Source organism: Humulus lupulus, chromosome 1 (assembly GCF_963169125.1).
Source record: "Humulus lupulus chromosome 1, drHumLupu1.1, whole genome shotgun sequence".
NCBI lineage: Eukaryota > Viridiplantae > Streptophyta > Magnoliopsida > Rosales > Cannabaceae > Humulus > Humulus lupulus.
The window spans coordinates 223,172,364-223,186,428 of record NC_084793.1 but is presented as its reverse complement, the minus strand read 5'-3'; the positions used below and the strand labels follow the sequence as shown (position 1 = coordinate 223,186,428).

At 38.9% G+C, this 14,065-nt stretch overlaps 1 protein-coding gene and 1 long non-coding RNA gene across 3 annotated transcripts; both read right to left on the bottom strand.

Moving 5' to 3' along the window:
• Positions 1-5,870: 5,870 nt before the first annotated feature.
• Positions 5,871-8,928, bottom strand: LOC133827868 (uncharacterized). 2 transcript variants are annotated; one of them, XR_009890522.1, is made up of 4 exons: positions 8,784-8,928; positions 8,623-8,693; positions 7,123-7,188; positions 5,871-6,073 (listed from the first exon to the last, which is right to left on the bottom strand). It is a non-coding gene; the product is annotated as an uncharacterized LOC133827868 (long non-coding RNA). The 2 variants fall into 2 exon arrangements; XR_009890528.1 differs by lacking the exon at positions 7,123-7,188.
• Positions 8,929-10,303: 1,375 nt separating this feature from the next.
• Positions 10,304-12,190, bottom strand: LOC133827851 (uncharacterized). Its single transcript, XM_062258837.1, has 2 exons — positions 10,730-12,190; positions 10,304-10,652 (listed from the first exon to the last, which is right to left on the bottom strand). Exons 1-2 carry the CDS (start codon positions 11,004-11,006, stop codon positions 10,582-10,584), a joined length of 348 nt encoding a protein of 115 aa, XP_062114821.1. The 5' UTR covers positions 11,007-12,190; the 3' UTR covers positions 10,304-10,581.
• Positions 12,191-14,065: the final 1,875 nt, after the last annotated feature.

Sequence of the window (14,065 nt, the reverse complement as noted above, 5' to 3'; positions counted from 1 at the left end):
CAGAGATTATACGCAGCGGAACAACAATCAAAATTGTTAATTTAACCCCACAAGATTTCTAGATCTACTTCTTCACATACATATATATATATATATATTGAATCAAAGAGATGAATAGAAAATTACCTCAAGTCTTTCCTTGCTGCTATCTTTTTGTACGGCAAAATCCTTGAGATCTCACATTAGGATCTTCCAAAATGTTCTCAACACACAAAGAACGAGTGTGGGCTCGTTATACAAAACAATAGGCAAAATCTATCTATCAGATGTTCTCAACTCTCAACACATGAGAACTGATAAAGTTTGGACCTAAATTTGTGAAGAACAGTGACTTATGCTTGTAGCACTGTTCTATTTCTCTCAGGGAGATTTCACGATATATTTTCTATCTCTGAAAAAAGTATCGCTCTGAAAAACTGATCTCCTATATTTAATATATCTAATATATTAAAAATAAATAATATTAGTTATTTTAAACAATTTAAAAATAACTAACCAGTTATCAGATTTTTGTTTAAATAATAATATTTTAATCATATTAAAATATCTCATTATTTATTTAATATTTAAATAACTAAAATTGTTGAATCAAGATTCTTCTAGAACCTTCTTGTGCGTGTAGCACAGTGACTGTTCACTGTATTACACGCCCAACTCATGCCAGGGAGGGCATGTGATTTTCCCAATTTTCATCATTATTTAAATACCAAAAATCCCAAAAATAAATTAATTCAAAATTAATTATATTTTCTTAAATCAAATAATTAATTAATTACACATAATTATACAATAATTATGTTTAGTGCATAGAAAAATATTTTACTTATCAAATAAGTCATTTTTGCCCATTTTTGTATTTATCTTTGTCCGTGTTTGTTTGAGCCATTTCGAGAACTATGGTCCTATAACATTAAGCTCCAATAAATTAAAACTAAATAATTAAACTCTTTAATCATAATAGTTAATTTATTAATTCTGATATTTCTCCACTATAAATTCAGAATTGAACTCTTTAAGTTATAGATATATTTTTACAGAAATCTTATTTTAAGTTGTCCATTGATAAAACCATCTTACAATAGTTCAACCCTCTAATTAATTAGTTCATAAATTAGAATGGAAGAATTACCATTTTACCTTTCTAATTTACTTCTTATTCCTTAAGTAACATTAATTCACTAGTGAATAATTAATCTATAATCTAATTATAGATTTGAGCTCAAAATCATTCACTTCCAGAATTAACCCTTAAGGGAACCAATATACGACCCGTTAGGAAAGATTAGATTATGTATTGTTGATACATGTTCCCATCCATCCATGATATTAAATCTCCAAAACAAAAGTCTTTAGCCTCAATCTATGAACAGACCTTAACGAATGAATCAAAAGATTTAATAAACATAAACAGGAGTTCATGAACACTCAGGATTTAGGTTGATCTATAAATGATCATCAGTTTTGATATGAATTACAAATCTTTATTATTAAATGGTTTTTGGATAAAGACTTTTATTCATATCGGTCCTTGTCATATATAATCATATTATATAAAGCACATTTACCAAGATGTCTTACCACATCAATAATCTGAATCTAGATTATTTGTACCAACATGATACTTAGTAAACCGTACTTACAACCCCAATTAAATAATTGCATAACTTCAATTTGTTGTTGACTATTTTTATTCATTCATGTGATCTTAATTCTCTCATACTAATACAAGATCACATTCTCAATGATGAATATGGAATTTTTCTGATATTTACAAAAAATTATTCAAACAATAATTTAATAATCTAAATATAACAATAATAGACCATTGTATTTATTTATTCATTGAAATAATAAATGTCTTTTACATGCTTTTAGGACATACTCCTAACACCGGTCACGATGGGGGATGCCCCCAGGCACGAGACTGTGATGACAAAGTTCCTAGTGGTAGATTTCTCATCGGCTTATAATGTTGTGCTCGGGAGACCCCTCCTGATGGCATTACACACAACAGTATCTATCTGGCATCTATCTTTGAAGTTCCCCACCAGCGCAGGGCAAGGATGCGTACGGGGTAACCAAAGGGAGGCACGAGAATGCTATAATGCGTCAGTGGTCAATGCAAAGAAAGGACCATGCGTAAACAACATGATAGTAACCTACTGCGAAGAGAATGAAAGAATCGATGAGGTTGTCAACATGGAAGTTGACGTTGAAAGAAACATTTTACTGGAGTTGGTGGGTCCTTTTAATGAAGATTTGTTATTATAGCAAGTTTCCTAAAGCAAGGGAAACGACATCGATTCTCGCTTTGGAGATGACGTCATGGGGGTGGGACCAGTCGAAGATCTTGACGAAGTCCTACTAGATGAGAAGGACCCAACTAGAGTAATCAAAGTCGAGAAAGAGTTAAAGGTGGAAATTAAAGCACGTTTGGTGGTATTTTTGAAGAAAAACCAAGACGTCTTTGCCTAGTCACACAAGGACATGGTTGGAATTTCTCCATCCATGATAAGTCATGTCCTCAATGTAGACAAGAACTACCCACCAGTGCAACAAAAAAGGAGACTGCTTGACAAAGACCAATCTCAAGCCCTGAAGGAGGAGGTCGAGCGGCCCAAGGAAACTTTATAAGGGAGGCCTACTACCCACATTGGGTATCAAACCCCATGCTGGTCCCAAATCCAAACGGGAAGTGGAGGACATGCGTGGACTTCATAGATCTAAACAAGGCCTGCCCCAAAGACTGCTTCCCAAAACCTAGAATAGACCAACTGGTCGATGTAACTGCAGGACATGAAATACTCTCATTCATGGATGCATATTCTGGGTATACTCCAATAAGTATGCACCCTCCCAACGAGGAACATGCCATCTTCCAGACAGAAAAAGGATTGTATAGTTATAAGGTGATGCCATTCGGCTTGAAGAACGCAGGAGCCACCTACCAGCATTTAGTGAATGGCATGTTCCGAGACTTGATCGGCAAAAATATGGAGGTATATGTCGATGACATGTTGGTCAAGTCCAAAGAAGCTGGAGGGCATGTTCAAGACTTGGAGGAATGCTTTGTAATACTTAGAAAATATAGCATGAAGTTAAACCCTCTCAAGTGCTCATTTGGAGTTGGTTCTGGTAAGTTTCTCGGATACATAGTCAATTCACGTGGAATCGAGGCTAACCCCGAGAAGATCAAAGTATTGATCGACATGAAGTCACCTACCACAATCAAAGAAGTGCAAAGCTTAACAGGGAGAGTAGTTGCCCTCAATAGGTTCATATCAAAGTCTACGGACAAGTGTGTCCCTTTCTTTAACTTACTGAGGAGCAACAAGAAGATCCAATGGACCGAGGAATGTAAGGAAGCCTTCCAAGCCTTGAAGGAGCATCTCGCTCAACCTCCCGTCCTAGCGAAGCCAATATATGGTGAATTACTATTCATCTATTTGGAAATCACCGAGCATGCAATCCGCGCTGCTTTGGTAAAAGAAGAGAACAGGGTACAACACCCTGTGTACTATATCAGTAAAAGGCTAGTAGGTGTGAAGTCTCGGTATCCCCCTCTTGAAAAGATAGCCTACTATTTAGTAATCTCCTCTCGAAAGTTATGTCCATACTTCCAAGCTCACTCGATTCGAGTCCTAACTGATCGACCTCTACGACAAGTTCTTCAGAAGCTACAGGCCTCGGGACGATTACTCAAATGGGTAGTGGAGTTGGGACAGTTTGATATCACGTATCATCTTAGGACGACGATAAAAGGACAAGCATTGTTAGACTTCATAGCCGAGGGCACCAACCTTGAAGACCCTTCTTACCAATCGGAGAAACCAAGAAGGAAGGAGATACTCCCGTATGGAAGCTATATGTTGATGGAGCATCTAATGAAAACAACTCAGGCACAAGAATCATACTGATCACTCAAGAGAGTCATCGAATCCACTGTGCTCTCAGATTTGGATTCAATGCTTCAAACAACGAGGCTGAGTACGAGGCATTGCTACTAGGACTACACTTATCTTGGGATGTGCATGCACAATCCCTGGAGATATTGAGCGATTCCCAACTAGTGGTGTACCAAGTACCGTGGGAGTATCAAGCCAAGGGATTTAGGATGGTGCAATACCTGAAAAAGGTGAAGGACTTGTTGGCATAGTTCAAGAGATACTCGATTACACAAGTCCCGAGGGAGCAAAATGTCAATGCTGATGCCTTAGCCAAGCTTGCCAGTGCCAAAGATGCAGACACCCTGAATGTTGTTCCAGTCGAATACTTGGCGAAAAGAAGCATAGCCGAGCAGGAGACAAATGTATTATTTTCAAATTATCTATGTAATAGCCATTGTGCTTCAATGAATGAATGAATTTATTTTTTAAGTTTCACTTAACTCTTTAAATTATGTTCAACAAGAGATAGGTCCTAGGACCTTGTCGTCAAATTATGGATCATGTTCGATCTTGGTTCTTGAGGAGCCTATTGACCCATATGATCCAAACAAGATAATGGTCTAAGGACCTTGACGCCAAACTATTTGATCATGTTCGATCCTGGTTCTTAAGGAACCTATCGACCCACACGATCAACAAGAGAGACAAGCCCTAGGACCTTGTCGTCAAATTATGGATCTTGTTCGATCTTGGTTCTTGAAGAGCCTATCGACCCATACAATCAAAATAAGAGATTGGTCTGAGGACCTTGTCGCCAATTTATTTGATCATGTTCGATTTTGGTTCTTGAGGAACCTATCGACCTATACGATCAACAAAAGAGACTGGTCTGAGGACCAGTCTCCATTATTTGATCACGTTCGATCCTGATTCTTGAGGAACCTATCGACCCATACGATAAAAAAAAAAAGACTGGTCCAAAGACCAGTCGCCATCATCATATCATAATCAAATCTGGTCCTTGAGGGACCGATCGATAATTTTATCTAAGAGTCGTTACAGGCTCGATTAGCCCATTTAGACCCGGTTGGTCCAACTTAGACACTTCTGTCTACAATCATTATAATGAGTACACGAGAGATTATATAGATCGTGATAGACACTTGCTACACAATTTACATCTGTGTATAGGTATCATTACTACTGACTACGAAACCATCACCCGACTACCAATGAGGGAAAAGCATTTGCTGCTTGCATCATTGAGTGAAAAGGATAGTACTATGTGTCTAAACGCTCAAAGCAAGGCATGGTCAAGTAGAAAGTGACCAAGGTTTTTAAACCCATGATCACTTGGGGGGCATATAGTACATACCGATCGGGGTATACACAAGAAATGAGGACGTGATCTTAAGTACTAAGCAAGCTCAAGTTTTTCTAGGACATTTGTTCAACATATGTTCCGAAAGTGCAAAAAACAAAAACAAAAAAGGCATCGATGGGGAGACTCCTATCCAAGTCCCTTATAGGGTGGTCGGCCAGATCACCAACCCTATAGGGTGGTCGGCCCATCACCCATGGGGTGGTCAACCTGACTGTTTTGTTCATAGTATTTGATGAAGTATCGTATTACTCACATTACCATGGTTGTTAGCATGAAAAATGTAAAGGAGTAAGGTTAGTATGACACGTGAAATACATGTGTTCAGAGTATACTAATACCTGAACCAAGGAGGGTTATGAGTTGATATACTTAGTAAGCATTGGAAATGAAAATTTTCAATCAATACACTGAGTACTCGTAACAAAAAAGCATAAAGGCATAAAATGTCATATGTAAAAATTGTCAAGTACAAGGTGCCCCACCAATGGCATGAAAGGAAAGACAGAGTAAGAGACCAAAAGTGTAACGACCCAGATTTTCAAGACTCAATAATGCGGAAATATAAATGTTTTCATTTAACAAAATGTCTCAAAAACCCATAGAAAAAAAAACTTTTTAAAAAGTCGTATGGCCATACTTAACATTTAGTTACAAACATGTTTTATAAAGATTAGAGTGAGCCTAGTTTAGGAAAATTACACAACATTTCCAAAAATAAAAAGGCTTCCCAAAAGGTCGGTCCACATGTACATTTGCAAGGAAGACTCCAACGCTCACTGCTCTGCCTTGCCCTTGTTCTTACCTACAACATGAAACAACTAGGTAAGCGAAAACGCTTAGTAAGATCAACTTCCAAACAAAGCAGATAGAGAAATAGGGATCCGGACCCTACACAATCAATTTCAAGAACGCTAAAGCGTCCTGGCAAACTTATGGTCATGCCTGATAACCAAGGATAAATTAATTCACATCTAGATAAAAATCCTGCACTCAGAAAATCCCAGAACAAGCAGATATATTATATCACAACTATATCTTATCAACAATTATATCCCTGCACTCAGAAAATCCCAGAGCAAGCAGATATATTATATCACAACTATATCTTATCAACAATTATTCCCTGCACTCAGAAAATCCCAGAGCAAGCAGATATATTATATCACCATATAATTCGAGACCAACGCTCGACAATTTCCAACAATTCAGGTGTAACGCGCCCTCCAACATAATTGCTAATATGTAAAAGAGAACCGAGTCTCCACACTAAGATCTAGCCAATAAATATTCTCATCAAGGGTAACTATCGTGTTACCTAGGGCATCGCTACTTATTCAAGAGTGTAATCCAATTTACACGGTTTTACGGAGACTTCTATGTTAATCAGTGGTGCTGGTGAGCAGCTGCCCCTAGGGTGTTCAACCTCACTCTATCTTGGCAACCCCTAGTATCTCTAGGCACTCTCACGGAATGGCCAATATTCACGGCTGCTATCCGGGAATAACTTATCAGAGCACTTGCTCGGATTCTAACCGTCCAATGATTAAGTAAGCATGAGGGCCCCTAGGTCCCATTTATCTTGGCGCCCCTAGGTTTAACCAGCTTATCCCCATCTCATGGCCACTCGTCTCGGTAATGAACCGGACATAAATAAAATCAAGCAGTGTGACGGGGATCAACCGTCTAGGATATGACGGACTTCTACCGTTCATATTTTCTAAATCAGCACTCACTAGACTAACGTCTCTAAGCAACTTTCTATGACAGCCTATGTATATGCATGTATCCCTATACTAACATACAAGACAATAATCATTTCATGTTGCAGCCATACAATATAAGTTGACTTACTTGGAGTCCTTTGCGCTCAGCAAGTTTTCACCCTCCAACGTTCAGTCCAGTTACGCTTAGCCAATACTGTAGTTATCCATACAGTATACTCGGATTAATTATGGCACTAATAATTCATTATTATTATTTTGGGCAGTTTGGTCATTTTAATAAAAGTCATTTGTAAGGATTTATAATCCTTATTTGGTTTTAAACCTATTAAGGAAAGTCATACAAAATATTCGAGACTAACCCTAAGTCTCGGGGAGACCTATCCTAAGGTCTCGATACCTAGGCTCGGGTATCACAATGGTATTTCCCCACAACCCGCTAAAAATCTTATTCTTTCAAGGTATTGCTATTAACCCGCACTTTCGACTAGTCGGTTAAAATATGTAAGATTTTAGCCAGTATTATATCCAGAAAATACAAATAAATTCCTTAATTATTTTTAAAGAAAATAAACTCTTTAAATTTTCCTTTTATTTTTCTTAAGGTTTTAATATCTAAAAACCGTTTTAAGAAAATTACCTAATTTGTCTTAATTAGGAAAACCGTTATAAATTTCTCATCTTGACTAATTAATTTTCCAAAAGTAATTAATCATTTTTACTTACTAGAAAAATAATTCATTTAAACTCAAAGGAGTAATTTTAGTGAAAATATGATTTCAAGACTTACCAATTTATATCTTGAAATAAACAAAATTTTACTTTTTACCTTATGTTCCAAAATCTCATTTTTACACTAAGTGTGAAAAACATAATTTTCACATTTTTAACTACATACTTCGTTAGTTCATAACTTGAAATTTACTTACCCAATTGTTACCAAAATTTCCCAATTCCATTTTTGTTATGCCATTTAGGTATTTATAAAATCTTAGGTCAAAATGAGCATTTTTGATTGGTGAAATCATTTTCCAACAATGAGGTAAAAATGACCTTATTTTCAAGTCCTTATTTTTTTTCCAAACTTTGACAGTTAATAACTTTCAAACCGTTTAATATTTTCTTACCAAATTTTACAGTGGACTAATAGGTTATGCCAGAAATATGTCCACAAAATTTTAGAAAAAACTGGGTTCATTTGCCCTATACAGTGGCTGTCCAAACTTGGTTCCGAAAATAAGAATACGAAAAAACAGTTTTTTTACCTAAACTTTGAAATAGCATAACTTACTCATTTCTAAACATTTTTTTGTGTTTCAAAAGCTCAATTTTATGTACTCAATCTCAACAACATCACAGTACAATTAAAGTTTACAAAACCAATATACAGTGGCTGCTTGACCCCTTGGAAGTCACAGCTCAAAACATGTTTTGTTTTAGGGTATCCTACAAAAACCTTGGGGGTTTTGGTTCCCATTTTCAAAAATCAATACACATGCATCATAAAAATTATTAAACAACTACCATAACCTTATTACATCACCAACAAGAAACTTTAAGCATTAGATATACAAAATAATGCTTAAAACTAAAAACCCTACAACAAAATCATCAAAAGTAAACTTTTTACCTCTTTGGTGTTCTTGCTTAAGGTTTGGACCTTCCTATTAGCTTTGGCTCCTCCAAAACCTTTCAAAAACCCTAACCAAATTCCCCCAACAACATAGTTGATTAGCTATTTGAAACTCTAAGCTTAAAACTTGACAAAAGTCTAGATTAATGAAACTTTACCTTAGGGAAAACCCTTCCTAGACCAAGACTTAGCTTCCAAGTTTCTTTGGTGTTCTTGGGGTTGAAAATGGAGAGAACACTTGAGAGAGTCTTCAAAAATCAGATGAGAGTGAATGAGGGAGGGAGAATGGTCGGATTTGGGGGTTAGAATGGCTCACACAACTCTTCAAAATATCACAAAACACTTGAGTGCTTTTCTACCCACTTGCCCACTTGACTTCTTAATTAAATGGGATTTGAATTTTATAAAATTGGGTTCACACCACTCTAAAATAGCACATGGCCAGCCACCCTTTTCCATATATGTGACCATTAATTTTTTTTTTTATAAAGGTTTCATAAGAAGAAAAGTCCAAATTGACTTTTGACACCTTTTTTCACTCTTATTAAGTTTTAATCACCAAACTTAACATTAATTAATTAAATTAAATGTCTCTCACATTTAATTTAATTAATCACATAATAAAATTTAACCTAAGGTCCATTCATGGAATAAAATTCCCCATTTCGGTAAAATTAGGCATTTACCACAAAATGCCTTAAAATTTCCATTCTCTTTTAGGTTTATTATTTTTGACCAAACTTTAACTTTTATGAATGTATTTTATGCCCAAAATATAATTGCCATGATTTTTCGTTTTATTTTCCGAGATTTTTACCCGATCAGGGTTTTTGTGTCGGTCCAGGACCGAAAGTCTTATCTTGACTTTTAAAATCACAAAATTCATATTTTGGCTAGCAATAACTCATGGAATACTTACAAACAAAATATAATATTATTTAAAATAATATTCTTAACCCGGGGGAAAAATCCCGACCCGAGTCGTTTAAAGGTACCCAAAAACGTAGGACGTTACAAAAAGACGACTAACTAGGGCGAGGAATATCATCTGAAAGACCACCCTGAGCCTCGGCAGCCTCACGAGCCAGGCACTTCCTAAGCTCCTTCGCTCGCGTCTTCTCGGGAAGGAAATCCAAGTTCAGATCTTTGTTGGACTTCCAGATCAAGTAGAAGCAAGAGAAGGCTGTCTCTGAATATGTCCTGGGAAGCTTTGACCTCTTGCTCCTTCTCGACAAGAGCATCCTTCCGCAGTTGGTCCATGTTAGCAATCAACTTCTCTTTCTCAGCTTTAGACTGTTAAAGCTGATTGGCAAGTTTCCCCTCCATCTGGGTTATCCTGAGAGTCAACTCGTTAACTTCCTGCTGTTTGAGCTCCACAGTACTACGAAGAGTGTTGATCTCTTCATATTTCAAAGAAATGTCTGCATCCCTAAAGCCAAGAACGTGCCTAAGGTCCAGCACCTCCTAGCGGATTGCTTCAAGCTTAGAACGTAGGTTGGAAAGCATAGAGGTATACTCTACAGACCTATCACGGACATGGGAGACCAACATCAGTGCCTGCAAAAGACATACAAGTGTTAGATAAACATCAGCACACAAGCTAACTAGACAAGAAGAAAACTGTAGAGGACTTACACTCTGAATGTCAAGGAGTGACTTCGTGAGGATGGTGCTCAAGTCCTCATTCTTAATCCCATTAAAATCCATTGCTGTCTGCTCCAAATGGGACGCTCAGTCCATGATGGCACTTAAATTTTGTATGGCAGAATGGTGTGGCTTAGATAAGGGAGCAGGCGTAGAACAAGAGGCACCCGCATCAGTGAAACTGGGAGGAACCGGTGTAGGTAAGAATGGCTCTACCTCTGTGACAGGACTAGACGCCAAAGGATTCGAAGAAGACACCTCGGGAGGAACCTTCGTTATCGACTCAGGGTCAACCCTGGCCTTCTTGGCCGCTTAGATGGAAGGGCTAGTCTCAGTTGGAGTGGACCTCTGTTGGGTATGAACAAAGCCGAACATATCTGAACCTGTAAAAGAAGATCAAATGTTAGCGGGATATCAAATACAGATGAAACATAAATTAAAGATAATAAAAGTGTCGGACCTTCTGAATGTGATTCAGGTTCGAACATGGCTTCATCAAAATCATCCAAAGCAAGTAATGAGTGTGCAGATGCATCCACCTCATCATTGTCCTGTCCAGCGAGCACGGGTGAAGAGGGTACCTCCTCAACATGAATAGGTCCCGGGGAGTCTATGGCATTCACGGGCTCAGGACCATCTTCATCCAAAACATCGGCTATAGTAGAAGGAAACAACCCAACCTTCCTAAAGTTCTCTGAAGTAACGAGGGTATTGACATTCTTCTCCTCAGGGGTCATGGAAATCTACGCCTTGGCCCTAACAGTCATAGCTTGGGTCGGGACCGGTCTATAAAAAGGTCTGACGTGCTTAAACTTTGAGTAGTTGGCCTCTGCATCCTTAGTGAAGAAATAGTTGTCTGCATATCTAAAGGCCTTGCTATTTCCAAAGATCTCTTCCAAGAAGGTGTCAGTACCCTCGCTCGTATAATGGTGGAAGTGGAAGTACCCTAAGTTGCATTGAGAAGGGTTTGTCTTCATATCAAATATGTAGTGGATCTCATGAGGTACCGGAGCACCCCATTTGCAACGATGATAGATAATGTACAACGCAGATAACACCAAGATCGCGTTGGGAGCCAACTGAGAAGGACTAATAGCAAAATAATCTACCACGCTCTGGAAGTATGGATGAAGAGGAAGTAAGGCACCAGACTTGATGGCAGAGCGTGTCCAGGCACACATACCCAAAGGTGGGTCCTCATATCTATCTCGTTTGGACCAGGGATAGTAATAGACATGCCAGAGAGGTCAAAGGTCTTCCTTAAGTTCTTTACCTTCTCTTCAGTCATGTCAGAGGCAGCCCCCTTGAACTAAACAACCTCGTAATCAGCAGGGTGAGACTTCTCAACCGGTTTCCATATGATCTCACTGGCAAAGGTGGCCCCAGAATCTGATGAATGGAACTCTTTTTGTCATCTCTTCTTCTGCTGCACAGCTGGCGAGACTGTCTTGCACTTGGAATAAGGGCGAACCACCTTAGGTCGGAACCTATGAATAGAATGCTCTTGAGGGTAAGTAACCTGGCGATGAGAGCCCTTGATATGTTCTCGCTAAGAAGAAGAGTGATGGGGAACCCGACTGGTATCCCAATTCAAAGGGGGTGGAAAGGAGTCCTGCTGACCGGACAAACTCTGTTGAGAAGAGTGACTTCGCTGAGATGTGCCTTGAGAGCCATGGGGAGTACTATGCTGAGAAGAGATCTGCGAAGAGACAGGCCAAGAGCCCTGAGTGATGTGCCTAGCAATCTCAGGACTATCTTCGGAGGGTTGCCGAATTGTCTATTTTACTCTCGCCATTGGGCTATACATTTTCAAGAAGTCTTCCTCACTGAACAAATATAAAGCGGAGCGAGGGAAAATCCTTTTCACCCTTTCCAAGAACTCCTGTGGATTATGCTCGCTTACAGACTTATCTGACGAAGAAGAGCTGGACATCTGTAACAAAGGAAAAATAAAGAGTAAAGTTAGTATATGAACGTAATGAATCCAATAGCTGGGGGCATATTCATTAACTAAAGAGCAAAAGTGAAGAAACCGAAGGATTTTTTTTTAGGGTCCCAGGTGTTAAGCCTATGGTTGGGCCGACCACCCTGGATCTTGGACCCTTGGCAGTCGCCCAGAGAGTATGGTGATCGGCTTATGCTAAGGTTTAGGTCGACCACTCAGAACTGGGGACCCCAGAAATCATACATGGCAAGGGAAATGCAAGGGAAACCCTAGGGGTGGTAGGCCCATGAGGGAATTTTGTAGTGCACCAAAAAAAATTTGGTGCACTACAATATACCCTCCTTAAAAGGAATTTCGTCCCGAAATTCTTTCTTACTAAATAATTCAGGGTATCTTTCTTTCATGTCTTCCTCCAACTCCCACGTTGCTTCTCGTTCCATACTATTCTTCCATAGGACCTTAACTAGTGGAATTCTTTTGGATCTCAGTTCCTTGATTCCTTTTTTAATAACGCGCTCAGGATGTTCATCATAACTCAGGTTCTGCTTTAGCTGTAACGGCTCGTAACTCAAAACATGAGAGGGGTCTGATACATACTTACACAACATCGAGATGTGAAATACGTTATGTGTTTCGGCTAATGCTGGGGGTAGTGCCAAACGGTAAGCAACTTGCCCGACACTGTCCAAAATCTCAAATGGACCTATATATCTAGGGCTTAACTTACCTTTCTTTCCAAAGCGCATAACACCTTTCATCGACGAGACTTTCAAGAAAACAAACTCGCCCACTGAAAACTCGATGTCCCTTCTCTTAAGGTCAGCGTAGCTCTTTTGCCTACTCTGCACGGTAAGTATCCTTTGGCGAATCTTCTCGATCGCCTCACTGACTTCCCTAACTGCCTCGAGGCCTAAAATATGTTTCTCCCCAACTTCATCCCAGTGTAAAGGAGATCTACACTTAAACCCATAAAGCATCTCACAAGGAGCCATCCCTATAGTAGATTGGTAACTGTTATTATAAGAGAACTCCATTAGGGGTAAGTATCGGTTCCAAGATTCTGAAAAGTCCAAAGCATAGCACCTCAACATTTCCTCTAGAATCTGTATAGTCCTCTCAGACTGCCCATCAGTTTGAGGATGAAACGCGGTGCTAAACTTTAGCCTTGATCCCATAGCTCTCTGTAGCCCCTTCCAAAAGTTCAATGTGAAAAGTGACCCTCGATCAGAAATTATCAACTTTGGCACCCCATGAAGTCTCACTATCTCACTTACATACAATTCTGCATATTGGTCCGCCGAGTATGTGGTCTTGACTGGCAGAAAATGGGCAGACTTAGTGACTCTATCTACTATTACCCACACAGAGTCGTGCTGCTTGGTGGTTCTGGGTAATCCTACCACAAAATCCATTGTTATATCCTTCCATTTCCATTCAGGAATGTAGAGAGGTTGAAGTAACCCCACTGGCCTTTGGTGTTCCTCTTTACTTACTGGCATGTCAAACATCTAGCAACAAACTCAGCAATATCCCTTTTCATTCCATGCCACCAATATAACGCCTTAAGGTCTTGGTACATCCTCGTGGACCCTGGGTGTAAGGAATAGGGTGTTATGTGCGCCTCTTTCATAATACTTTCCTTAATCTCAACATTGTCATGCACACAAATCTATCCTTGTATCTCAGCAATCCACCATTAGATAATGTGAAATCACTGCTGCCACCTTCTTGTACCAAAGCCTCTTGCTTTATTAAGGCTTCATACACTTTCTGTCCTTCTCGAATTTGTTCTGTAGGGAGGATTGCAATGTGAGGTTCGCTAAACTTCCTGTCACAAGTTCGATGCCAGCA

Bases quoted from the DNA above. Each gene is read 5' to 3' on its own strand.
- LOC133827851 (XM_062258837.1), bottom strand. From the start codon at position 11,006: ATGACCCCTGAGGAGAAGAATGTCAATACCCTCGTTACTTCAGAGAAC. The intron at 10,653-10,729 runs GTCCGACACTTT...CTTCTTTTACAG, and splicing joins ACCTGAATCACATTCAGAAG to GTTCAGATATGTTCGGCTTT.